The 26,509-nt window shown below is 43.7% G+C and overlaps 2 protein-coding genes and 2 long non-coding RNA genes across 7 annotated transcripts in view; 2 read left to right on the top strand and 2 right to left on the bottom strand.

Moving 5' to 3' along the window:
• The window catches only part of LOC118314958 (excitatory amino acid transporter 2), a 31,524-nt gene extending 23,553 nt beyond the window's left edge, over nucleotides 1-7,971 (top strand). For 2 of the 3 annotated variants that reach the window (XM_047333157.1, XM_035641773.2), the window contains exons 6-11: nucleotides 4-130; nucleotides 303-536; nucleotides 645-839; nucleotides 1,551-1,685; nucleotides 1,831-2,089; nucleotides 3,504-7,971. In XM_047333157.1, the coding sequence (XP_047189113.1) occupies nucleotides 4-130; nucleotides 303-536; nucleotides 645-839; nucleotides 1,551-1,685; nucleotides 1,831-2,089; nucleotides 3,504-3,575 (1,022 nt within the window). In that variant the 3' untranslated portion in view covers nucleotides 3,576-7,971. The remainder of the gene's footprint in view (nucleotides 1-3; nucleotides 131-302; nucleotides 537-644; nucleotides 840-1,550; nucleotides 1,686-1,830; nucleotides 2,090-3,503) is intronic. The other variant, XM_047333158.1, reaches the window with a different exon arrangement.
• On the bottom strand, nucleotides 970-1,914 carry LOC118314961. Its single transcript, XR_004794774.2, has 2 exons — nucleotides 1,784-1,914; nucleotides 970-1,707 (listed from the first exon to the last, which is right to left on the bottom strand). It is a non-coding gene; the product is annotated as an uncharacterized LOC118314961 (long non-coding RNA).
• A 1,125-nt stretch (nucleotides 7,972-9,096) lies between the features above and the next one.
• Nucleotides 9,097-21,507, bottom strand: cd44b (CD44 molecule (Indian blood group) b). 2 transcript variants are annotated; one of them, XM_035641775.2, is made up of 9 exons: nucleotides 21,370-21,507; nucleotides 19,796-19,945; nucleotides 13,650-13,815; nucleotides 13,260-13,402; nucleotides 13,073-13,138; nucleotides 12,338-12,796; nucleotides 11,510-11,584; nucleotides 11,329-11,407; nucleotides 9,097-11,110 (listed from the first exon to the last, which is right to left on the bottom strand). In XM_035641775.2, the coding sequence occupies exons 2-9, from the start codon at nucleotides 19,860-19,862 to the stop codon at nucleotides 10,894-10,896; spliced, it is 1,272 nt and encodes a 423-aa protein (XP_035497668.1). In that variant the 5' UTR covers nucleotides 19,863-19,945; nucleotides 21,370-21,507; the 3' UTR covers nucleotides 9,097-10,893. The 2 variants fall into 2 exon arrangements, with proteins under 2 accessions (XP_035497668.1, XP_035497667.1); XM_035641774.2 differs by lacking the exon at nucleotides 21,370-21,507 and having other exon boundaries at nucleotides 19,796-20,233.
• A 159-nt stretch (nucleotides 21,508-21,666) lies between these two features.
• Nucleotides 21,667-24,225, top strand: LOC118314962. Its single transcript, XR_004794775.2, has 2 exons — nucleotides 21,667-21,727; nucleotides 22,134-24,225. It is a non-coding gene; the product is annotated as an uncharacterized LOC118314962 (long non-coding RNA).
• The last annotated feature ends 2,284 nt before the right edge of the window (nucleotides 24,226-26,509 follow it).

Raw genomic sequence — 26,509 nt, 5'->3', positions numbered from 1 at the left:
CAGGTCTGATTGGTTTCTTTATTGCATTTGGCATCTGCATGGGCAAGATGGGAGAGAAGGCCAGACTCATGATTGAATTCTTCAACATCCTCAATGAGATTGTGATGAAAATTGTCATCATGATCATGTGGTTTGTATCACTTAAGAATCTCATTGACTCATTTTGAAACTCATTTAGCTCTCTTTAAACAGACATAAGCTGTTTATGCCAAGTTATATCTCAAGTCATTGCAACATTTTACGGACACAGCATAGTTCCAAGCGTCGGGCCTCCTGACCAAACTGTCCGTCTGTCTCGTTAGGTACTCTCCCTTCGGTATCGCCTGTCTGATCTGTGGTAAGATCATCTCCATCAATGATCTGGAGGTGGTGGCCCGGCAGTTGGGCATGTACATGGTCACTGTCATCATTGGCCTCATCATTCACGGAGCGATCTTCCTGCCCAGCATCTACTTTGTTATCGTCAGGAAAAACCCCTTCACCTTCTTCCTGGGCATCTTCCAGGCCTGGATCACCGCACTGGGCACAGCCTCCAGGTCAGCATCAGGATGAACGGATGGATGGATGGATGGATGGATGAAGGCTACTAAGTATTTATTCAGTTAATACAATGCCTAATTCAATTTTTCTGCCTTTCCCTCCAGTGCTGGAACACTGCCCGTCACCTTCCGTTGTCTGGAGGAGAACTTGGGCATTGACAAAAGAGTCACTCGTTTCGTGCTCCCAGTCGGTGCCACCATCAACATGGACGGAACTGCTCTTTATGAGGCCGTGGCCGCCATCTTCATTGCACAGATGAACGGCATCCACCTTGACCCGGGTCAGATTGTCACTGTCAGGTCAGGAAACACTTGAAATATTTGGTGTTGATGTTGATGTCAATTGCAATGTTGGGAAATGATGGGACCTCCTATGAAGTTTCAGAAAAGAGGCTTCTTTAGTGGACTAAAATGGAGCTTTTCTCAGTCATAACTCGAAGATTTCTTTATTCTCACTTATTTAAATCATAATAATGAGGACAAACACAGCAGCAGTGTGGTGGCATTGAACAGGAAGAGGAAAAACCTCAGCTGATCAAAGTGGATACAAAGTCTAGGTAGCAAATCCACCACATGGAGGAAGTAGTACGGTGCCCCACGTTATGCAGGTAGATGAATACAGGCCATTTACTTTTTCTAGAGTAACTGGAACTAACTTTCCCTCAAATGCTCTTCTGTTAATAGAGTGAGTCGAGGGCGTTTGACCTTAAAGCTTGACATTTTTATGGCGTATCAACTCATGAAGCCCTTCAATTAAACACCCCATCCCTCACATTTGAACCTCTCGCCGTGCGCGATGGAGGACCCACTCTGACACTCTTCAGCGGCTGCTTGTTACGCGAGCACCATAGGGTGGATGACTGTCTTCGCCTGCAGCAGTGAGGCGTCGCCGTTATTGGTGTCTGAAGAGTTGCATCAGGACGAAGAGCACAGTTGTGGAGGGTGCAGTTAGATGTAGCGGGGGTTTTCGGAGATTATGACCCTGTGCTGCTTTGCTGTGTCTTCATCCAGTCTCACAGCCACCCTGGCCAGTGTGGGAGCAGCCAGTATTCCCAGTGCTGGCCTGGTGACCATGCTGCTGATCCTGACTGCCGTGGGCCTGCCAACGCAAGACATCAGTCTGCTGGTTGCCGTCGACTGGCTGCTGTGAGTTTGACAAGACAAATGTCTATACTGTGGTTAACTATTGAACAGTTTGGGTTCTTTCGGCGTTGGCAAATTCCTTCGTGCATTCCCCTACATACATGAAGTGTGCCAAACCGTCTTCCTATCCGGGTTTCTTTGTCCTCAGGGATCGATTCAGGACCTCAGTGAACGTGGTGGGTGACTCCTACGGTGCAGGCATCGTGTACCACATGTCCAAGGCGGAGCTCGATGAGCTGGATGCGCAGACGGCCAAATCCGACGACATCGAAATGATGACGAAGACCCCCTCTTACTACGACGACATGAAGAACCACCACGAGAACAATTCCAACCAGTGCGTCTTAACCGCTACCGCAACCGCTTCCACCACTGCTAACAATTCTGTCGTAGTAGATGAATGCAAGGTACAATTAACGCTTACGGACATTGAGACTTGTATATAACCCTCTCCCTTGTTGCATGCTCACCCTGCACTTTTGCTCGACTATGTGTGTTTTGTTTGTTGCATCTTTGTATATGATAATGTAAATACACTCACTCTTTTATTTTATGACAGAAGTGACGGAAGAGAACAACAAATGCATGTGCATGTATGTATTTAGCTCTCCTGGAATAGCAGCTTTTGTGTTGACTGGACATCTGAGAATTTAAAATCGCTCCTACCGAAGGGGTGTTTTCCCCCAGAAAAATGGAACAAACCAAAAACGGAGTCAATTTCATAGCATGCTAGTGAGGGACGAATCATCTCCAGCTCTACAGGTAGCTAATCTGATGACTGTAGGCTCTCGGGGTTGGGCTATTACTCAAAAGGCAGCGCCACATATTCCTCACTATGACCCTGAGGAATTATTTAGCAGCTCTCCCATCTACCAAAAGTTCACACGAAAAAGTGTCACGATAAAATAATCTTTTCCCTTTTTTCCGCAAGCATTTTTTTTTTTGGTCATTTAGCTTTTATTCAGTTCAATGTCCAATTCTGCTTTCAATGGAAATATAGATGATTTTAATTGTTACACAGATTTATTTCCTCTAGAACTTAAAATGCAGAGAGGGAAAGTGTTAGAGCTAATTAGCAGTTCATATATGCCCCACATGCACACGTCTACCACGCTTATCTCTGACTCATGACACCATCTATTTCTGCCCATTGTGAAGACGATGTTGTGAAATTGGAAAGCTGTGAAGGAGCTGCCATTACGTCAAGACATAACCGCACTTTGCATTCCGTCTTTGAATGTACTCCGGGGCTTTTTAGAATAATGTATGGGAGTTCAGAGTGCTTATTCTCTCGACGCACTCTCGCGCTGGCAGAAAAGGTCTACTGATCAGCCTATTCATTTATTAAAGGGTGAAAGATGTTGCCTAGCAACACTGACAACTTGTCACACGAGCAATCTGTCCACAGTAAAAAAAAGAAAAGAAAAGAAAGTTATATCCTCCATTCCGGGTGTCCATTTATCAGCAGACATTTACATATAAATGTGACACAAAGGCTCGCTATTCGCAGCGTCCACGTGACTGTTTCCTTTTTTTGTTTGCCCGTAAAATTGATGGACTCACATTTCTAACACCACTTTTCCAAAGATGCATTTCACTGTAGAGCGCTTGCAAAGTAGCAAAAAAACGTAACAACGCATTCATTCTGTAGTGTTTGCGCCGCCGTTTTCCGCGTCATCTGTCTATTTTGCATTCATAGTGTGTTCATTTTGTATTTCTATATCAAGTGCTTTGATCCAAAGCTTCGTATGAAATGTTATATTTTGTTGTGCATCTGTGCCTTGGGTGTGTTGTTTAGATCTCCCTGCTAACTGCTTGCAGGTAACCTCAGCCACTAACGGCTCTGCTGCGGAGTGCACACTTGTTGAGGAGGAACCGTGGAAGCATGAATAATGGCAGCACAGAGATCCCCTGCTCCTGGGCTCCACAAGCTTTCCTACCTGCTGATAAAAAAAGAGTGAATGAAGAAAAAAGTCACACGAACAGAACTACTAATTGTTTATTTTTGGGGTTGTTTTTTTTAATGTAGTTTTAGTCTTCTTTTTTTTCCATTAGTCCCTTTAAAGGTTTCTGTAACTGTCTTACCTGACTGATATGTAATACTTATTCACATAACCGTGAAATGATAACAGAGGTATACTTTACCTGTTAGAGCACAATTATGTCCTTTATAGCAGATACTTGCACAACATACTTCAAGGCTTAGGGAAGGAAGGAAGAGAGAGAAAAAAAGAAGGTTATTCTCAGCAATACACCCTGGTTTGACATGACAAGTGAAAGAACAAGTGGCCACAGAACATGGGATGTCCTCGAATCATCCTCCAAGTTTCATTCAGGTGATTCATTATTGTAACGCCAGAGGAAGAGAGTCGGGGCATTAATCATGGCAACCAACCTAATCCTTGTACCCAACTGATCTTGCTTTACGTCCGTAAACGCAGAAAGGCCACTGCCTTTCATTTTCAGCCCAATCTCTCATCTTAAGACCATGAATTATCTGTCCTCTGTCCGCACCTCTCCAACATTACCCCATGATCCCGAGGCCCCGGAGAAGTGATGCAAAAAGGCCACGAGGGCAGGGAGAAGAGTAACGGACAGGAAGGACCACGCTGAGCCTCATAACCTACAAGCACAGTCACTACAGACTTATAAAGCACAAATGATACTATGGAGCCCTTTTTCTTTTTTTTATCCCTCTTTTGTTTTCCTTCTTTGACTACTGTAAAGGAAAGGGACTTTTTTATTTGAGTCACCTGTTGATGTCAGATGTAAAACTTGTTTGTGTGCGTGTGCGTGTGTGCGTGTGTGCGTGTGTGCGTGTGTGTGTGTGTGTGTGTGTGTGTGTGTGTGTGTGTGTGTGTGTGTGTGTGTGTGTGTGTGTGAGAGTGTGAGTGTGAAAGTGTGTGTGTGTGTGTGGTAGAGAGAGGGAGATCATGACCAAGTCAGGTGTAGGGACCAAACAGAAAACCAATCAACTCACAGAGGCCTTTGAACTGCCTCCATCACGCATCGCATTTTTCAGCCGTCCATTTCCAACAGGCTGCCACCGCCGCCGATATTCTCACTTTTCCTCGAAACTTTGAGCGAAGAAAAAAGGCACAACGCCCTTGATACGGACCTTTTATACAGCAATGGATCTCTTCACACACACACAAAAAATTAATTCTGCATTGCCAGTGGAATTTAAAGTGAAACTAGCGTCAATGTGATTCATTTGAGACAGATGATTGACACAACTGAAAAGAGATTTATAATAGAGCACAAAGTGACAGAGCACAAAAAAAAGCCAAAAGGCGAATGAGGATGATTGTCAGTCAGAGGTATAATCCAAGTGGTGCACATTATCGTTCCACTGAATCGCATTCCAATATTTGACAAAATGATTTTGACAACACAATAAGGGAGAGAGAGAGAGAGAGAGAGAAAGATACTCAGGCGTGTACGTTTACTCTCTTACTGAGAGAGAATATTATAATCCTTAAATGTTTACTGGCTCACTACTTGAGCTTTTCACCTCGAGAAAAAATAGCCACTTGACAGCACATCTGTGGAGAGCTGCGACTTTGCAAATGGGACTTTGTCGAGAGACGGTAGCTGCGACAGGATACACACGACAGGGAGGGACGCGCGCATGCTTCAGACGACACTGGCATCTGAGAGCACAGACCGACGAGAGCACCGAGGGAGAACCATTAGAATAAAGAAGAAGAAACAACTTAGGGGAAGGTTGCCAGCTCCTTGTTTAGCCCGAACGCAAAAAGGCAAAGTACAGTATGTATATTGTAGCCTCCAGAGCTCCAGACTGTTTCTACAAACCCTAGATGCTGCAGCTGCGTGTCCACATCGGTCAGAAGACGCATTAAGGACAGAAAAACAATGGCCACATACAGTAACGCACGTGATGCCAGAATGTTGCCAACTATCAGGTAATAGAAGTATGTTCCTCTCATGCAACCAAATGGCTTAAAAAAAAAAAAAAAAGGATCTGCAAACGTAAAAACAAAGTTGGACTGCTGGCTGTTAATCTTTTCTTCTTTTTTTTTGGGCCTGTGTGAGTGAGAGGTGAGACTTCTGTGATTCCGTGGGAGTGGATTTCTTTATCAGCGCCTCGTGTCTTTCTCCTCTGTCCTGTTTTTTGTTATCTCTGTTTCAATTTCTTCGTATTTTTTATTTCTGCTCAATGACAACCTTGCCTTGAAGATGTTCACTTCAAACAAATGCCAACAACGCACGCCACTTAAAGTACCACTATAGGAGACTTTTAAAAAGACAACACACACACGCAGCGCAGCAATCTGTCCTTTAGTTCCTGAGAGACTTCCCTTTTTGTTATTTTCTTAGCTCAGCTTACACACGACACGGTGCTCACTCGGTGTTCCGCTGGCCACCGCACAGACGGATGCACACAAAACAAAGAGAGCACACACACTCACACACACTCACACACACTCACACGCACATAAATTCCTATGTTTTTTTTCCAAGTGCGCACACAAACGCGCGTGCCACCGCTCTAAAAACCTCGAAGGTCACTACGCTTAGGAATTGAAATGGGCGAGCTGCAGAGCTCGGCAGTGACACCGCGACCTTTGAGCCTGGTCCTTTGACCTTGTGATCTCCAGGAAACAAAACAGAAAGAAGAAGAAGAAAGGAACATCTCCAGTAAGGAGAAAATGCAGACCTATCGTGTCACCACTGGGGATTGAGTGTTGGACCGATATTATGTTCACACTCACAGTTTTAGCAGCATGAATAAAATAAAGTGATAATTATTATTTTTTTGCACCACTATCTTAAAAAGCATGATATTTTGAAGTGCCTCCTTGCACTTTGTGTATATATTGTAGGTAACAGATTTTTTCCCCCCCTTTTTGTTTTCTCTTGGGGGACGTTGAAGTGGTATGTAGGAATATAGTTTCATTGCTGTGACATTTTTTATGTAATCCTCTAGAAGAAGAAAAATGTCATCTGTGTCCTGAGTAAAATATAGAATAGACAAAAATGTATAGAGAGCAAATTGTGTTATAAACTGCCTGTTTTTTTATTCTCTAATAGCTCTTAACTAGTCGTTTTACTTACATGTCACACACCAATATATAAATATCCTCTTTTTTTTTTGTATCTAATGTAAGCGTTTTGAATGTTCGTTCCATGAAGATATAAGCGGTGTGCATTCAATTTCATTGTACATAAATAAATATATAATTGTTCTGTTCAGTGGCGATGCAGATATTTCCAGAGGTTTACAGTGATCCTGAACCAAACGCTGTTTGCATGACGAAGAGAGAGAAAAAAATAAAGGGATAAAAGAGTGTCAGAATGAGAGAAAGAGAGAGAGAGAGAGGGGGGGGGGAGGAAAGAGAGCAAGGGGATGTTTTCGCTTTGACGGAAGGGGCCAACAACGAGTTATTTTGGTGGGAATTACTGCGACAGGGGCGGCGGAAGAGAGAGAGAGACACACTCAAGGAACAAGGTACAACAATTTTTGCCCAGGATGTAGAGTAGAGTGAGGAATCGAACCCAGCGCGGACGTGGTGTATCTCAGATGCCCGACACAAGCACAGAGCAACGTTCTTCAGGCGACTCATCTGAACCATTGTGTGGCTTTAGTCTCAGGCATGGCGGTTCACCAGCTGCACGTGCATTGAGAGCTGGGGGACCCAGACGTCCATCTAGAGTCTGCGTTAGGCCCGTCTGCCTGCCACGTCGTCGTCGTCACACGCTTGACCCCAATGACACTCGACGTCGCGCGAGGTTGAGAGAAATCCCAACTCGGACGAAAACCTGCCTCGACTCCACTCGCCTTCCGTTCGCTTTCTGAGCGGAAACCGTACGCACACACCGACACCTGGAACTTGCTGAGTTGAACGCTACCGAGTACGATGGATGTCGATCGGCGCGGCGGTTCACACGGAGAGCCAGTATACTGTATCTTCCAGCTGGGCCTTTTCTACTGTAACCTGTCCCTTTTTTTTTGTTGTCGAAGAAACTCCTACGTAGAGCTGATAACCCGTCTCACTCCTGCCTACTACGTGCTTTTTCCTGATCTTACTTTTCTAGGCCTTCCTTCTTTGTAAAGTTGTTGTAACTCTGATGTAAAGGCAGAGCGTGTGCGTGGGGGAGATACACTATCGAGAGAGAAAAAAGACAAAAAAAAAGACAAAAAAAGAAACATGAATTCTTTCCTCGGTCTATGGTATACACAAAAAATACTGTTTCTACATATCAAGTGTTGTACCTTTGGTGTACATATACAAATATAACTAATAAATGTTGATTCATAACTAAATTCTGGCTACTCTCATTTGTTCAAATAGACGCACAGTTACACATAAATAAACTTTTCCTATCTGTGTCTCATTGATTTGGTCTCATTATGACTCCCGGGCAGTTGGACAACATACTGAATGCAAAGCCTTCCAAGATTGCGTATCAGAAAGTAAATGTCATGTCTGCAATCTTTTTTGCGAAAGGCTCAGGGTTTGATCTGCTGAGATGGACAATAAACTTTTGATTGGCCTCTTTAAGCATGTCTTGGCTGCATTTGGTCATCCAAGTCCTCGAGTTGCTCGGGAAATAAGTGCTCATCGACAATTTTAAAGGACGACGCACATGTTGAAGAAAGAGAAAGCTTTGCTGAGGCCTCAAAAAAAATAAAAAAGAACATGTCAGTCAGTCGGACAATCGGAAGTGTCATACAGTATGAATGACTGACACATTTTACATAGAGGAATATTAGGTTTTTAGATAGAAATGGTCAGGTGGTCCAGGTAATTGTATAAACTAGAGTTCGTATGACAGTGTGGACGAAACGGCAACAGCAGTATCATCATCTAAACATATCGTATGTGTTCACAAGTAAATACAATTCAATACTATTAATTACTTTTTGCTTAGTAACCTTTTAATTCACTTATGTTTAGAAAATATTTTTAAACAAAGGGAAGATGTGAAAAATGAATGATTGGCCGTATCAAAGAAAAAATATATGGTATTTCCTTTACACATTATTCATGCATGTTTATATGAATCCGTTAGTCTCAATTGCACCACATACAGAAATAAAACATTGAAAGGTTTAATAAGCTCATGCAAAAAATGAAAAATGAGTGTCTTCAGGAAGAGGGAGCATGCTTCCTCTTCCTCAAGACTGAAATTCTAGTTATAGTTATTGCGCCTTTAAAAAACATAAGGACATGTATCTACACTGCATCATGCAGTTTAACGCTCACAAAATGGCCATCTTTGTATTCCGTGTCATGCGTGTTTTCGCGTCACGACCCCGGTGCCATGGAAACCTCACTTCCTCTTATGCGGGGGTAATGTAATCATGCCATTCACCCGCTGCTCTCTCGCCCTTTTTGTCTCAGCACATTGGGAGTAATCAGTGAGCGAACACCACATTCCAGCACAGTCTCTTTCTATATCACATTTATTTTTTTCGTTCATGACTTTACACATCTTTTCAGCGACATCTTTTGTTAATCGGTCATGAAACCTGACTCTTACACTACTTACGTTTGCTGCTTCCGCCTCGAACTGTATCACGAAAGAGCCAAAAGCAGGAAATAACAACGGAACAAGTCAGCAACAAAATCTGTTAGCAATTGCCGCATGTGATTCAGCTTTAGACCGAGGGTAAAGAAGAAGAAAAAACAAACAGAAAAAAGTAAGCTGTCACACAGGGAATAAAATTGAAATATGTACATAATATTTAACCAATGAGATGGTCAGTAGCAAAAACTGCGACATTTTGTTTACATGTCAGTGGCACGTTGACGCCGGGCTCCATTCACCACCCTCACCTCCAATCGGGGGCGTACAGACCTTTTACAACACATTATAATATGTATATTTGATATTTAGTTCCTGCTGAATATCATATATGATATTTAGTTCAGCATCTAAACTTACTCTCGCATTTTAAAAGTGATCAATCTGCTACAGATACGGTCCAATTCTTTCTTTTGCTCACCCCCCCCAATCCATGTACACACTGTGTATTCAGTATATATACATCATCATCAATATTCTGCTTATCCTCAGGATAACATCAGGGACTTCATATCACCATATTGCCGACTCAAGTATAAATTTATACCACTTTAACTGACTTCAGTCGTGCACAAATTGCACATTTTTTGGAAGCCGTACATCAAGGTGATTCATGCAACACACACTCCACTATTGCAAAATTCATTGTTTTTGTCACTGTTTACCTCAGAGGTACAGTGTCTAATTAAATGCTTCTCAAAATTGACACATTCATGTGTTTAAAAGGGATACAAAGCCCTTTCCTAATTAAAAAAAAAAAACGGGCAGCTATTGCTAAGGTATATCCAAAACATACGCTTTATATACAAAGACCAAGGGAAAAGGACTCAACGCTGCATAAATTAAGGTAGTATACTCAGTTTTCTTTCAAATGAAAAAAACAAAACAAAACTTCAGTCCACAGGCAATATCTGAAATATACACAAGGTTACGACAATCAGCAAACAAATGAAATGAAAGACATGGAAATCACCAGGAGTTTTTAAATTTCATTTTTTCTCTCTGCAGTATCTAAAAACACCCCCCCCCCCCACCCCCCGCCCTTCAGTCTCCTTCATTGATTTCCTATTTAGACTGATAGGTCCTACATTTTTTAGGATTCACCAATTCTATTACAAAGAGAATAATCTGTAATTAATATGTTCTTCACTAATGAAACCCCGACCACCCCCCCCCCCCCTTTAAATCCATGCCTCTCCAGCCCCATCGTTAACACACATACCCACAAGCCATACACACTCACAAACACAAAGAACCGACACAAAACACACTAACACAGCCTGCTATGCACCGATGCGTGACACCCCCACCACGCACGACACCCTCCGACCGCCATCACGTCCTCTAACTATGGCTCACCAGATGAGGGGCACCATGCGGGGACGACAGAGAATAACGAAAATGATGCACGTGTCGGTTTGAAAGGCCTGGTCCACCTTGAGAGGCAACAGATTCCCACCCGAAGCACAAGTTAGACATTAAACGACACACACACACACACGCACACACAAAGACCCCCACTCAGCGGCCATTCACCGCGGATCACCAAAGCAGTTTATAACCCCAGTGCTTGGATCCCCCCCACCCACCCCTGTCTACTCTCTCCACCTTCTCCTCACTCTCTCCCTCCGGCCTTCAGACTCTACGACTCCTTATCTCACGCCTGCTGTTCCTTATCCGGCGAGGACTCCTCTAGCGTGATGACGGTGAATTCCTCCGTGTTGCCGTTCTCCTGGATCTTCTCCTTGTTCATGAGGGTCACCATCTCCTGCTCTCTCTCCTGGGAGTGGGAGCCGGACGCTGACGTCGCGGCCCCGTTGCCCTCGCCGGCGTCCTTGGATGTGATCATCAGCGTCTGCCGTTTGCTGCACAAGCTGCAAATGCACATTCAAATGCACATTTACTATTGATTTTCTTTTAAAACATTTTTTTTGCCATCATCAGCCTGCAGCCAAATATGTGAAACTTGAGACTATACTGTGTGTCCAGTAAGACGGAGAAATGGGGGAGGGGTCATGTTTAAGTTCCAAAATGAACGCATTACACAACAACATTTGTCAAATCATTTTAAAGTAGCAACTGAGGTCATTACCTTTTTCTTTTGGCAACAGCTGCACATACGAGAAGAATAGCAGCGACTGCCACGATCACCCCGATGATAACCAGCCAGTCTGGTGGGAGAAATAATAAGTCGGCAGTATTACTGCTGAGTCAGTAGGAAATACAAATCACAGTCAGTTGGGGAATAAGAAATGTGAGCGTGCTTTGCTCACCCAGCGAGCTGCGGCTCTTCTGATCAGGTTCAGGCTCACCAGGACTGAGGATCCGTCCTTTAGGTTGCTGTGGAACTGTGTGTGTTTAAACCAAAAGGTAAAAATCTAATCTCAGATACACATTACTCGCTGACAAATTGAAAATAAAGGCACATTTAAAGTATAAACCTGCATGTGGCTGTATCACAGAGGATGTCTTTACATGGTCTTAAAATAAAAAAATGCATTTTCATCTGTGGCACGAGTTACTTCACGGTACATAATAGTAATCTGATTTATGGATTTGATTGGAATTTACTTGTGCGGCCAGCTAAACTACATATATATACATATATATATATATATATATATATATATATATATATATTTCAATACCTTAAAAAAAACAGCTTTACATTTGTTGTATTTGTTTAATTCACTGACTGATGATTGCAACTTCTCCTCTATGACAACTGAGGCCTGTTTTGTGGACAAATTTGCTCCACAGCTCAAACTAACACAAGGGGGCGTCGTGTGTTCTTCAAGTTCCTTCAGTCCTCTAAAACCTGTTGCATCTGATGTGAGGATGTGGTGTTCTGAAAGAACATATACCACTCTAAAAGTTATAGAGAGGAGTCAGCATTCATTCTCCTCGTGTCAGTCTCCATAAAAAACATGAATATAATTTGCACCGCTGAGGTGTTTTTCCATTACATAGACTTTGTGCAGGATTGCAGTTTTAGTCGGGTGTTACATGATTCACTGAGTTGTAATCACAAAACACAACCCTGCCTGTGTTTTGATTTTGATGTATGTATTGGTCAACTTTTGACAGTGTCTTTTTCTTACACTTTGTCGTGGCACCGTCTCCGACAGTCTCCACGTCCCCAATCCGCCCCTCCACGTCAATGGGAGGCTGTGTTTCCACCGGCTCACCAACAGGGGCCGTCGGAGAGGCTCCTTCCTCCTCAGAGAGGCGTGGCGCCATCCCAGACCCAGTGGGCTGGTCCAACTCCCCGAGGGTGAAATTGATCCCCCCGGTGCTGTTCTCGCTCCCCCCGAGGGGGTCTGCGTCTGCACCCCGATCCAGCGCGGGAGCCTTTGGATCCTTTGCACTCGCGTCGTTGGGATAAGCGGCGCCTGCGGTGGTAGTTTCATACATTTCCCTGAGGACACCGTCCCCGGGTGCTGCTGTGGGGAAGCCACCCTCACTGTCAGAAGAATCCTTGGGTTGTGTCTTGGGAGAGGGTTCTGGCCCCGTCTCACCCTGTGATACTGTTGGGGCCAGTGGCGGCGGTGAGGACTCAGCTGATTGGAGAGAAGCGAGGATCATACATTGGTTATTGTCGCCTATATATTTCACATACATGTTCTGACATTTTTTTAGCAAAATGGCAGCATCTATGTAGATACAATTGTATGGTGTTATAAAGTCTGATTATAATATTGTTGGGTACTCTGGAATGTGCTAATATATATCTATATATATATATATATATCTATATATAATATTCTTTGTAACGTCCATTTGTATATATGGTCTATAGTGTGAAAGGCCTTATTGTATTGGCCTGTTGTACTGACCTGGTTCATCTGAGGGTAAATGTACGGTTGATGCAAATGCTTTTTCACAGTTCTTCTCAGGCCCAGCTGGAACATGGGAAACAGGGAGTAGACGTAACCAAAATGAGGAAGCGAGTAGCGACAGAACTCTTGGGTGATTTGAGTATCAGAATGAGTGTGATTGACTATTTCCTGTGGTAAGCCTCACCTTTGTCGTCATGGCAGTAGGCATCTGAGTGTGCATCAGTTTTTACCTTCCCATGAACAATGAACCCGGTCATGTTCTGTGCGCAGTTATCATGGTGCGTGAGTCTGAGGATGGCAGTTTCCCCGTTGCTCATCCAGCCATACCTGAATGGACACAACAATGTTATGATTTGAAGACATGTCTCGACACAATGTGGAGACATTTGTTGTATGATACATAATCCAATCTGTCTCCAAGTAACCACATCGAAACACATTACATCATACTAAAAGCTGAACTAATTCACACTGCCCAGAGAAGTAGCGATAGAGGAACAGGTCATGATTTCAAAAGCGTCGTTCACAGTGATAAATGTAAATTGTTATCAGACATATTAAGACTTGTATTCACCTGCAGGTTTCCATGCCTTTATCAAAGGCCTCCTGGACTTGATCTCGACTTGCTATGGTGGTCCCCAGCTGCTCACACACCTTTTGAGCCATGGTAATGTCCAGGGAGTAACGGTATGCTCCCTCGACCATAAACACCCTGGCATAGCTGCAGCTCCGAGAATTCACTGTAGGAAGGGATAAAGAAAAAGTAGATCTGAGGTCATTTAGATACAGTATATGGGAGTGGGAGTGGAGGTTATTGTAAGTCACTTTGGACAAAAGAATCTGCTAAATGAATGTAATGTAAAGGTTATAGAGTCTGTCAACAGACTTTTTCTTTTCTTTGTTTTAATAATGAGTTTAAATAGTGAATTTTGTCTGAAACTTTTATTGCAGAAGTTTTGGGCTACAACATTCTGTAGATGAGATGAGAAACTGTTGCGGTCAGTCAATAAATGTTTCTTCTCATGACTGTGTGACACTGACAACAACCATTTAAAATACATGTTAAATCAATAAGTCATTTAATTTTGTTCATTTGGTAAAGATCTAAACATTTCAAAATCACATTCTTGACAGCCCAACACTGAGATAGAACATAGTTTGTGGACACACATTACTTTTAACAAAAAAACACAGCTAGGATGTGGATACTGTGACTTGTCCAATGAGAAATGATAAAACGTGTTAATTCAGCAGTTGTGACAGAGGAGCTCCTCACTGCTAATTGGCATTTTTCGTGCAGGAAAAATTTGGGGTATCAAAAGGGTTTCATCAACATGAAAACTAAAATGCAAATCTAAGGCCGCAAACCAAATGAGTATGTGCACACGTGAAGATCACCTCATGCGAATAGCCACACGCACATGCACTCTACACACCTAAACAAAAGCAGTGCTTTCAACGGGCAACAATTAGATTTCACTTGCGGTGTCTTCCTGATATGAGCAGGCGAATGTAAAAAGAGAGACAGAACCTGGGAAGAGTCTTGGAACATGAACAGGGACACTTCACACTCTCACGCTGACTATTTACCCGTGACTCTGTCTCCATAGTGATGTTTGTGCTCTTTGCGTGGTTCCCCTTCCCACACAGAAAAAAGAGAAAAGTGCAGTGCAAGAAAATATCTGTGTAAATGGATTCAAAGCCATTTTTGAAAGCATATATTAGCATGAATGCAACTAAAATCTGATGTTTGCAATTAATCATTGGGTCAGTGGTTCATAAAATTTAGGCTTAGCAAATACTTTTGACGTGAAGTGGTGAAAACAGGCATGCGACAACGTTTTGAGCAGCAAGACTCACGCGAACAAAATAAATGAATTGCACAGAGCCTGTGGGTCCCTAATATTGTGTGCTGGGGAAAAGAGGAAGATCTTTTTGACCATATCTGCATGAGCTGCTTTGCTGCTTGTGTAACTGTGTTGCCATGGCGTTGTGAAATTGTAACATACTGTATTACACATCATGCCACTTCCATTGTCAGCTTCAACTAACTGGAGGACTAAAGTTAAAGAAATCAAACTAAAAGACATTTAACAATATTGTTTTCTTCCTATTTTCTTACCTGCAGTTTAAAAAAAATAGTAATTAAATAACTTGGTGAACACCCATAAACCTGCTTCGCAGTGATCTAACTATTTACATTTTGCAGTGTTTGTGTAGTTGTGGATCACATTATATGGCATTATATTACTGCCTCGGGTATGTGCACAGCCCCAACAGACAAATTGTTGAGTTAGACCCAGTGAAGAAGGAAGTGCACTGTAAAAATACAAATTAAAAAAATACTGCATTCTGCCCTTGACTCTAATATTGAGATGAAAAAAGAAAAAACTCCTCCTGATATGACATTACACAGTACAGTAGCCCACACATACAACAGTCTTGTACGTTGCAATTATCCCCACAGCAGGAACTTACATTCCAGCTGTAAACCCCCGGGCCCCCAATGGTGATATATACATGTCCTTGTTGTGGACCAAACCTGGTTTGTAAAACTAGATGTGTTTTTTTTTTCTTTTTTCTTTTCTTTTCTTCCGGCTGCTATGAGTAAACAGATCACAGGCAACAGCAGGAAGTATAACTCTCTGCTGTTAGTGGCAGCTGGGCAACAAGAGCACCAACACTTTTGCAAGGCAGTTGCAGTTCTTTGTTGTCTCTCTCTCTTTCTTTCTTTCTTTCTTTCATCTCTCTCTCTCTCTCACTCACACACACACACACACCTGACAGCACTATAACACATGCCGCCACATGCTGCCAGTGTCCCTGAAAGTAAAAGGGGTGAAGAACAGTCCTGCACAGAGAGATCTAAGAGAGTATCCCCCGACGTGAATCCGAGGCATCGGCATTAGTATGCAGAAGGAACGGTCATGGGTGTCTTTATACAGTCCAGAGTCCTGCTACGCCAAAGCACAGACTCTCCCAAAGGCTCCATTGTCACCTAATGGAGTTGAAACCAAGGAGACCGCAAAGTCCGAGTGTACAGAAACTGGGAGAAAGGGAGCCGTAACACAGTGTCTTGCCAAGAGCTCCAGCTGCTCCAGGAGAAATAGACTATCGCCCGACTCTCACTTCACTTACGCACTCCCTCTCTTTCTACGTGTCTCTTGTTTTCTCGCAGTACTCCGTGTTTGTCTTCCCTGTGCCAGCAATAAAGTACAAATTACCCCCTGCAGACAGGTGCACACACGTCGACTTTGGCTGATGAATCGTCGCGTGGTAACCTTTGTTGAGCCATGACACAGCATGGAGAACAGCAAAACAGTATGCTCAGATGGTTAATAACCTTCAAAACACATTTTTGTCCTATCATCCGCAAAAAATCATCTTTCTTGGATACACCGTACTGTAACTGAAAATATCACGAGGGCACAATCGTATGCTTGAGCTGAGAATCTATTACGTGAATATTTCCTATCTGACCTTCTGTTTTTCCTGAATCTCCACCAAACACTGTAGAAAAGAACCACAAGTGTCCTTTTAAATATAACCCGCAGATTCACTCACTTGCCTTTCAACAACTATTGGCCTCACCGTTCTCTTCTGAAGTCAATAGAAAAGGATTCAGTGAATCCAAATGGACAATCTGCGATAAGAAACTCGACCTCTTTCGTTCTTTTCAAACATTCATGAAGGACACTTTATAGAGGAAATGACAAACTGCAGAGGGCTCATTTCACTGGTTCGTTTGCACTATTAAATGTGAAATTGGGATGCAATGTTTTCCGCCAAACTGTTGTCATGAATATTTGTCCCTCTTTCGTCTTTATTCTTCATGTAAGGTTTTAATTAAAGGTTTTCTTTGACTCTGTCCTTTATAAGAAATGGAATGAGGTTTTGGAAAATTCAAAAAAATTCATTTTCTTAAGGCTGTTAGCCTAGCTTAGCACACAGACTGAAAACAGGGAGAAACATAACTCTTGCTTGCTACAAAGAAGAAGAAAAAGAAGAAGCTTACCAGCACATTTAAAGCTTCATATCTTGTTTGAGTATTTGTATTCATGAACAGGAAGTTCAAAATATCACTTTGGACCAAGTGAGCCTTTTCCCTCTGCTTCCAGTCTCTATGCTAACAGCTAAGCTAATCACCCCTGACTTTAGCTCCATACCTACATGAGTCGTACTCATTTTTTAATATAACTCCAGGAAAGGAATTGTTTCCTTTGTTTTCTCAAAAAATATTCAATGAAACAAAGTATTTTTTATTTTGGTATGTCTGTTTGCTTTTGTTGGCCTACATTTTGTCGGTAAAGAGCATGAAGCCAACAGCTAAGCTAATCGCCCCTGACTCTAGCTTCATACCTACATGAGTAGTACAATTTTTTTTCAAGTTTAACTTCAGGAAAGGAATTTCTTTTCTTTATTTCTCAAAAAATATTCAATGAATAAAAGTATTTTTTATTTTGGTATGTCTGTTTGCTGTTGTTGGCCTACATTTTGTCGGTAAAGAGCATGAAGCTAACAGCTAAGCTAATCGCCCCTGACTCTAGCTTCATACCTACATGAGTAGTACAATTTTTTTTCAAATATAACTTCAGGAAAGGAATTTCTTTTCTTTATTTCTCAAAAAATATTCACTGAATCAAAGTATTGCTTTTTGTCTGTCTGTCTGTTTGCTGTAGTTGGCCTACATTTTGTCGGTCCAGAGCATGAAACTCATAAAATGGTGTTAAAAAGTAATTATCAGGTTTAACTGTGCACAAAGAGAAAGCCAAAAGCTGAAACTTGAGGACTCTTTTTCAGCTCAATCAGCGTCGACAGTGAAGAAGGGAAAATAAGGAGAGGACAATACGTAAGATGTCGCTGCAGGGCCATTTAGCTTCGGGGTATAAGTTGCTTTGCAAAGTACTGCAGGGTACACACGTGTCTGAGAGTCTCTCAGGTGGCAGGAGATGGTACTCTGGCTGCACAGGCACAAGCCCTCTTTGTCAGGGCCCAGTCCCAGTCCACGGGGGCCCCTGGTCACCCGTCACCTTGAAACATGACACGGGCGCATGCAGAGCGGCTTGTTCAAGCCACGGAGGCAAATACTGATCTACACTTGCCGTCTGTACGGGTTACCTTAAAAGATTGCAAGAGCACACATGAGCTAAAGTCACTGAGACTTGTGGATGTGTCGAAAGCTCTGATGTAGATCTGTACGGCTTTGATCGTCAGATCATCCCTGTTTAATCTCTTGCTGAGAAATTGGGAACATTTGCGAGGTCTCACCGATTGGTGATAACTCTTCACAGTATCGCGATCGACTAAATTATTAAAAGTCAGTAATTTAAATGATTCTAAATTGGGGTTTTTATGAGATTCCTTGCAGAGGTCGTGCCGCGAAGCTACATAATTTAAATGCATGAGATTAATCTTATGACCTCCTGAACAAAAAAAAAATTGAATGCCTTAAAGTCAAGTTCCTTTAAGAGCAACCAGTTAGCAAAACGTCCTTAAATGACTCTTTTTTTCCAGTCAGTTTTCATGGAACCATTCATGCTATTAGTGGCCATCCAGTCAGAAATGTAAAAAACCCTCCATGAATCTCATCTCGGTTTACATGGAGGTCTGGCCATGACCACAAGTCCACAAGTCCAGCTCTTAATGTTGTAGACACACGGGCCACGGGTTTAAAGTTCAAAGGCAGCGTCTGGACCAGGACCAGCAGCAACCACTTCAGGGCACTTCTCACCAGACACCCATTACTTTCAACACTCAAACGTAGAGATACAAGTACAAGCCACTAACAAAGGGGGTGGGTCCACCCTCTCCCCACATACAGTGCCCTTACAGGCTGTCTAGGCAGTCTCTTATTTGTCTTTGAATACTAAAAAGTACCGGTCAAATATATAGATTGATGCTGATCATTATTTGGTTCAGGAGTCTTTGTGAACAATCCCAAAACCAGAAACAAGCCAGAACCTGTTTGATTCAGCACCAACTTCACCTCCAGAGATAAATCGCCCCCGAGCAATAAATCCAATCAGAGCCGTACACAGAAAAGCACATGTGAGACGGAGACAAAGAGGGAGACAGTGAGGGGAGAAAAAAAAAAGCTATGGCAACTGCCGGACATCCTTTGTGTCAGAGAATGGAGCATTAAGCGTGGCAGCAGAGACTCCGGCTGTAGCAGCATGGCAAGAGGAAGAAGAAAAGAAGAGAGGAAAGAAATCTCTATTTCTGCTTCTAAGTACAAAACAAGGGCGGCTTCTGAAGACTGAACGCTAGACCGATCATCGGAAATCGCCGTTCACTGTCCGGCGTGTGAGTTGCACATGAGACGGGGAGTGAGCGAGAGTGCCGGTCTCCTTTGTGTCTGACAGGAGTCTGGGACTGCCAGACGTACGCCTGTCTGTGCTGGTGGAGCACGCGCTCTCTCTTGCCGGCATCCACTTGTCCATTCTACAGGCAGCAGAAGCAGCTGCAGAGCACAGCCTCTTTCTTTCAATGTCTTATCCTTACATGAACACACATTCTCGACTAGGCTCAAGATGGGGAAAAAAAAAGAAGAAGAAAAAAAAAAAGAACATCACCCAATATTGCCTGGTCCCAAAATCTGGAAACAAAGGAGGGTCTGCCAGACTGTCTCAATTTAGGCAGAATAAGATGGGGAGGCAGAATAAGAAGAAAAAAAATCCACAAACAAAAGCCCTCCACTGGGCAAAGGCACCGTCCCCTCACCTTGAAGTTGTTCTGACCTGGACGAGGCCAGTAATCCAAAGGTGACCCCCAAGAGAAGCGTCCACATCCTGGGCGAAGCGTCTGGCGATGAATGGGCGAGGATCTGGTGGTAAAGGTGTGTGGCAGCGCTTCCGTGGTCCTGTCTTCTCTCTGCCAGGAGTGACGAGTGGTGTGTGTGTGTGTGTGTGTGTGCGTGTGTGTGTGTGTGAGAGAGAGAGAGAGAGAGAGAGAGAGAGAGGAGGAGAGAGAGAGCGTGAATGAGTGAGAGAGCAGTAAAAACAAAAATTGAGAGGGACAGAGAGAGAGAGAGGAAAAGTGGGACTGTGGAGTGAGTTGCCGTGAGTGTCTGGTGGCTCCTGGAGCTCACTCAGACTTTGCCCCAACTTTTTCTCCCCTGTGCCCGAGAGACGCAGGGACTAGTGGCAGTCACGCAGGAGGGGGAGAGCGCTTCGTGTGAGCACACGCCCTTCTGCCTCTCCCATCTTTCTGCCCCACCTCCCGTCCCGCCCCACCTCACACAGCCTCTCTCTTCGATGGCTTCTCTTGCCCACCACCTCGCCTCTTCCTGCCTCGGCAGGATGGGAGGGGGGCAAGAGAAGAAGGTAACATAGGAAGGAGGGGATCTCTCCCTCTATGACCTCCCTACTCGTCTCATGTGCCTGACAGCAACAGATTCTGAGAGCCCTTTCCTTTTATCCAGCCTTATCAAATGATCTGTTAAAGCCGTTGGTGGCTCGGGATCACGCTGAGCCACCAATTGAAAGCGTTCACATCCATTTCAAAGAGTGAACCATTATCTTCAAGTTTTATAGATCAGTGACAGAAGACTCTCTGAATTGTGGGGCACGTTGCTCTCTACTTCCAGGTCTTCATCTGATCACACAGTAAACGGTTTACTCATTAAAAACCTTTGTCGACCACAGGAATGGCAAAAGTGATGGCGGGGAGCCATCTTTTTCCGGTTCCAGCCGAGGAACCAAGTGCTATCTGCAGAATCTCAACATCCAGAGCACGCTCCGCTTCCAGCACTCTACCCTCGGGTTACGCATTTTACTCCGCCAGACGACACGATTGAGTCATCTCAGGTTCCCGGAATTTCCCTGGCAAAAACCGTGTCTTGTTTTGTGCGCATGTGATGTGCAGTATCTCCAATAACAACTGTGAATAGAAAGCATGACCGCTCATCTCTGATCATGTGACTTCCTCTCGACGACGATAAAGCATGTGTAGTGTCTCAGCACGGCCAAGTGACTCTGTAGTCATGGGAACGGCACTCAGATACACAGATGTGAACTTGCTCGCCCCTTTCACTATGAAACCGCTATTGGAGTTTTATCATCGACAGCTCATGGCCCTTGAAATAGATACATTTGAACCCATCTATGTCTGAATGGGGTTATAGATACTATGTTATCGCAGTTTTAAAGTGTTTAAGACATTGGTGATATATAACTTGCAGATACACAAAAGTACATAAGAAGCGGTTTGATTTTGATTTTATTTCTTTTTAAAAAAAATAAAACTTAATTCACTACAAAACAGAAAATGAAAAATAAAGGCCAGTTTTCACATACCACCAAGCAAGATTTCCGGTTATGGCGTAACTTTTGGTTTTGACTCCCCACGAAGCTGGTTCTCTTCTTATCGGGGTTAATGACCATGGTAACTTACGCTGAACAACATTAAGTTCATGAGATCAAAACTATGGATCAAAGCCAGTCACCTATCCAACAACTGACCAATCGGATCACTGGAAAACCAGAGTCACCTTGCTACAGGATCCTGGCTGGAACAAAAGAGTTTCGAGAAGCATGGCAAATAATAAAGCGCCAGGGCCTCTCTGTGTGGAGTTTGCATGTTCTCCCCGTGTATGCGTGGGTTCTCTCCGGGTTCTCTGGCTTCCTCCCACAGTCCAAAGACATGCAGAATGGGGTTAGGTTCATTGGAGACTATAAATTGACCGTCTCTGTATGTGGCCCTGTGATACCGTCCTGTCCAGGGTGTACCCCGCCTCTCGCCTTAAATGGATAAAGCGGTAGACGATGAATGAAAAAAAAAAAAGATTCCCAGTAGATTGATGGGACTTGCCCCACTTGAATTCCTTAAGCTTTCACTGTTTTTTCGGTTTGGGGGCAAACTGCTGAGAGTTGAGTCAAGTTTTGCGAGCGATTATGAAAAAATAGACAGACTCACAGCCAGATTGAATTGATTGACACAGACTCTGACGCAGATATTCTGATGAATTCACACCCAGCTATGATTTAAAAAAGAGAAGAGATGGTTCTCACCACCTACCCTACAGTTACAAGTGACTTCCTGTTTTACCCCGTTGCCATAGTGACATTTGCTGAACGGCCAACTTTATCTCCAGAGAAGGTGAAGTTCAACAGATCAAAGCCAGTCACCTATCCAACTACTGACCAACCATCACTGGAAAACCAGAGTCACCTTGCTACAGGATCCTGGCTGGAACAAAAGAGTTTTGAGAAGCCAACATGGCAAATAATAAAGCGTAGCAGATTCCCAGTAAATTGATGGGACTTGCCCCTCGACATCCTTTAGCCGTCACTCGCTCCTGGTTTGGGGCAAACCACAGATAAGAGAGCTGAGTCAAGTTTTGCGAGCGATTATGAAAAATAGACGGATTCACAGCCAGATTGAATTGATTGACACAGACTCTGAGGCAGATATTCCGATGAATTCAAACCCAGCGTTGATTTAAAAAGAGATGATTCACACCTGCTTCCCCACAGATACAAGTGACTTCCTGTTTTACATTGTTGCCATAGTGACATTTACTTGTAGTTCATCTGAAGCAATAACAGCAAAGAAACAAGCATGTTTACCCCATGCATGTAACCCAGGTTGAACTTATGCTCTGTGTATGAAATGAGTGACATAAATAAAGTTTTGCTGAGCGTAATTAATAGATTTTCTCTGCAATATGAAGATGATAAAAAAAATATTATAGTCCAAACTGTGAGGTAAAAACATTGAAACAGTGATGATATAAATCCAGACGGATAATGAAAAATTGAGGAGACGGAAAAGAAACAGAGTGATAGAAACTGCAAAAAATTAATGATTATCTAGCCTGAGTTTGTTTCCCTGCTACATCTGTCCTATTTTTTTGCTCTCTCTCTATGGAGAGACAGCACTGTTGCAAACTGCAAAGAGCGATCAACTCCTCTTGAATGAATAGTTGAGTCAGTGCGGGACGTTTGCGGTGATTGATGAATCAGTTGAACACACACACTGTCCCGTGTGTGTGTTCAACTGTTCAACTCCGACACGACGGAATTCACCAAACTCTCAATCCCCGTCAGTCTAGACAGGTAAAAATAAACTTGTTGAACTCATGTGTCCGTACAAGAGCTTGTGTGAACCTGGGCGTGACCTAAGTGGGTCATATTTCCCATTTTAAGTGTGAAGTGGCTTTTGAAAGAAGCGGGACAAAGCCTGTTTGTGAGAGGACCATGCGCCTTTGCGGAGGCTGCATGGTTGTTATTATTAGTAGGGCTGACTTGGATGTCCGACGTCACGGCGGCGAGGTGAACAGCTGTATATGGGCCATGACTGTGCCCCAAATGAAACATCGGCCTGCTGAGTCAGCGCCATCCAGCAATGAAAACAAAAAGATTTCCATGATAGCTGCTCGGCGAGGACGCCCGCCACCACGCACGCATCAGACAGACGTCCCCGTGGTCGGGGATCCTTGTGGAAACAGCCGACTAATGGCAGCTGGCTCCTCGGCATTCCTCCGAGGCGACGTGGCTTTCTCCCCCCTAACCAGCTCACTCACTGGAATGTGAGCGGAGGAGAACGCAAGATGTCCATATACGTACGCGCGGGGCAGCGAGATGAAATGCAACATTCACTAAATACAAAGATTGTGGTGTGATGACTGTCAACTATTTGGCATTCCGTTTCTGGATTCAAGGATTTTTGTGTTAACTATCGGCTGGAACCACTTTTTTTTTTATTTGAGCTACTTAACGAAGGACATGTGAACCGTTTGTTTGTTTTCCTTCCACTACTTCCTCTGCAGTGAAGCTACTAAAAGTTCGAAAGTCTATGTTGCAGCATGTGCTGGAGTTCGAGGGAGGTGAGGGAGGTTGTCAGGAGTGCGTATAGCTTTGGCCGACGGCAGTGTCTCTCGGACTGAATGAGCCACCCCAGCGTCACGGGGGCATGACTGGCCTGCTTCAAAAAGCCGGGCTTTGTGCACCAACAACAAAGCAAACGTCCCGCCGCTTGTGTTTGGGTACTGGGACAGCGGAGCAGGCGTGTTTGGACAGTGGCCCGTCACGGACCGACTGTATAGCCAACTGGAATGTCCTGTGTCATGCCCAATCTGGGTCGGACTTTCAGTCAGCGTGGTCATGATAAGCCTCGGTACTAATGTTTGCAGATGCCACACTTTATTTGTTGTGTGGTGGGGTAATTCACATTACATGCCTGGGCATTTTGAAATACGCCGTGCCATCTCGGAGAGACTCGAGCTACTTTAGGTGTATTTTGGTTCGTACTGGACTCGATCTACATCCGATCTCGTCGAATTCTACAGTGTTTGAAAGCTTTTCAAAATCAATTTAGGATTTCCATTTCACTGCGACATCAGAAGACACAGCATTGGCTCAGACTCCACCTAAGTGCTTATCACACAGAGGAACAATACAGGACTTTTATTCCCCTTTTTGTGCCAATGTTAATGCCTTGATCAGTATCTCTTATACCCATTCAGTTTTTTTTTCAAGCTGGGCTTTATGAAGAGGCTTTTAAAATAAATGACAGAAAGGTCTAAATGTAGCACAATGTACGTGGAACTCAGACAGAAGAAGGATGTGGAAGTACAAGGTGGTAATTTTACAGCAGGCTTTGTATGTAAAGTCCAAAACCTGCAGTTAAAAGACGACTGAATAGAGAATTGTCGGCAGAACGGGAAAACGGAGAGACAAGAGGAAATCCTGTCAACAATGGTTTGAACAAACTTGAGCGTGAGATAATGTGGATGAGAGCAAGCCACTCCCTGACCCCGGTGATCATCCACTAAGCCTATTCACATAGGGAAATGTGTGTGTCTGCGTGCGTCAGAGGCCATAGAACAGGGCAGGGGACGGATTTGTTATAGAAAGTTGCCTGTAAAGCACCAACGCCAAAGGGAAGATTCTCCTACAAGAGGAAGAGGAAGATCCATAGTTCCAGTCAGAGCAGCAGCAGCAGCAGCAACAACAACAACAACAACAAAAACAACAACAACAACAACAACAACAACAACAACAACAACAACAAAATCATTAAATGTTTAAAGAGGAAATTCGCCCAACTGAAAACTTCACCATCACGACGTGATGAGTCAAGCGTTCGACATCAACATCGCCCTTCAGTAAACACGACTGACAACACAAGTCACAAGCTGATCACGAGGATGAGATGTCCCAAGAGCGCCTCTCTCCCCAGTGGATATACTGTACATCCCAAAGGCATGTGACAGGCATATGGTATTCACATCAATACTGTTACAAAGGCATAGAGAACAGAAACTTCATGATTCACTTACACACATTCCTGACTAACAGGGTTCATCATTGGATGATGCAACCATTAGAATTTTTCACTTCCTTCCTCCAGAAGACAGGATAATCCATTATATTCAGAATATCCAGCGGCACGGGGACTGCACCACACCCTCCTGCTGTTACTGTTTTTTTTTTGTCAATCAATAGGTGCCTCCAGCCCCTCATTGGCTGTGAAGCCAAAACCCCCTCAGACATGGACTTCAATCATTTAGACCACGTCTGCTATTTGGACCAACACGTTCCTCAGTCAGACAACATATCTGAAGGACATCCAAGTATCAGCTCAGAACAGAAGTGCCCACTTTGGTCTCCATAGCAACTGCCTCCATCACTCTGCACCACGCTGTGTGTCCATGAGTCTGACCTACACGCCTGCCCAAGCACCCCCACCCCCTGCCCACTCCCCCCCAGACTATCTTCAAGACCCCATGCACAGTTCATCAAAACCTCAGCGGGAACAAATCCAATCCCTTCTGTCTGGCGACTCTCTCATCCAGCTGTTACATATAACAAGATCGGTGGGCACAGATTGGCGGGCAGCAGTCAGAGGAGGAAAATGTCAGACTGTGAGAGGAAACCCGAGGAAATGTCAGAACCTGTTTGCTGCTTTTTTTTTTGCAGAGCTGATATTTGGAAGGGCATTGTTCAACTGCTCTGCTGAACAGATCCTGCCGCCGTCGAGCTGATTGTACAATGTGACCGAGAACAATAAAGGTTTAATAAAAGTAACATATGATCTTGACGTACAGAACTGCACTAAACATAAACAACAAACAGAACAATTATTCATATTCAAGCGCAAGAACGTCATAATACCTCAAGAAAAAGATCCTGCCTGAAATATACTGCATACTAATGACACAAGGAGGCTTCGTCCCAACACAAATATTTCATTGAGAGACATGAGAGACAATTAGCATGTGATTATCATAAGCCCCTCCCTCAGCATTTTTAACTGTCAGTGCTACTGGGAACAGATCCAACAATACTAACACAAAAACCCCTGCACATTCTGTAAATACACACACGTTCACTTCTTCCTGCCATGTTATGTTCTGTTTTTGTGAGCTGACGAGTTCACATTTGTGAGCAGTTGTGTCAATTTCTGCATTTGTCTCACCTGATACAGCGGCCA

This window comes from Scophthalmus maximus, chromosome 7 (assembly GCF_022379125.1).
Source record: "Scophthalmus maximus strain ysfricsl-2021 chromosome 7, ASM2237912v1, whole genome shotgun sequence".
NCBI lineage: Eukaryota > Metazoa > Chordata > Actinopteri > Pleuronectiformes > Scophthalmidae > Scophthalmus > Scophthalmus maximus.
Note: the sequence above shows the minus strand (reverse complement) of the source record. Positions and strands in the feature narration are given on the sequence as shown.

Excerpts from the sequence above, each read along its gene's own strand:
- cd44b (XM_035641775.2), bottom strand. The coding sequence starts at position 19,862 with ATGTGGACGCTTCTCTTGGGGGTCACCTTTGGATTACTGGCCTCGTCC. Across the intron at positions 13,403-13,649 it reads AAAGGCATGGAAACCTGCAG|GTATGGCTGGATGAGCAACG; the intron begins GTGAATACAAGT and ends GTGTCCATTCAG. Across the intron at positions 11,111-11,328 it reads GCTGTTGCCAAAAGAAAAAG|CTTGTGCAGCAAACGGCAGA; the intron begins GTAATGACCTCA and ends GTGCATTTGCAG.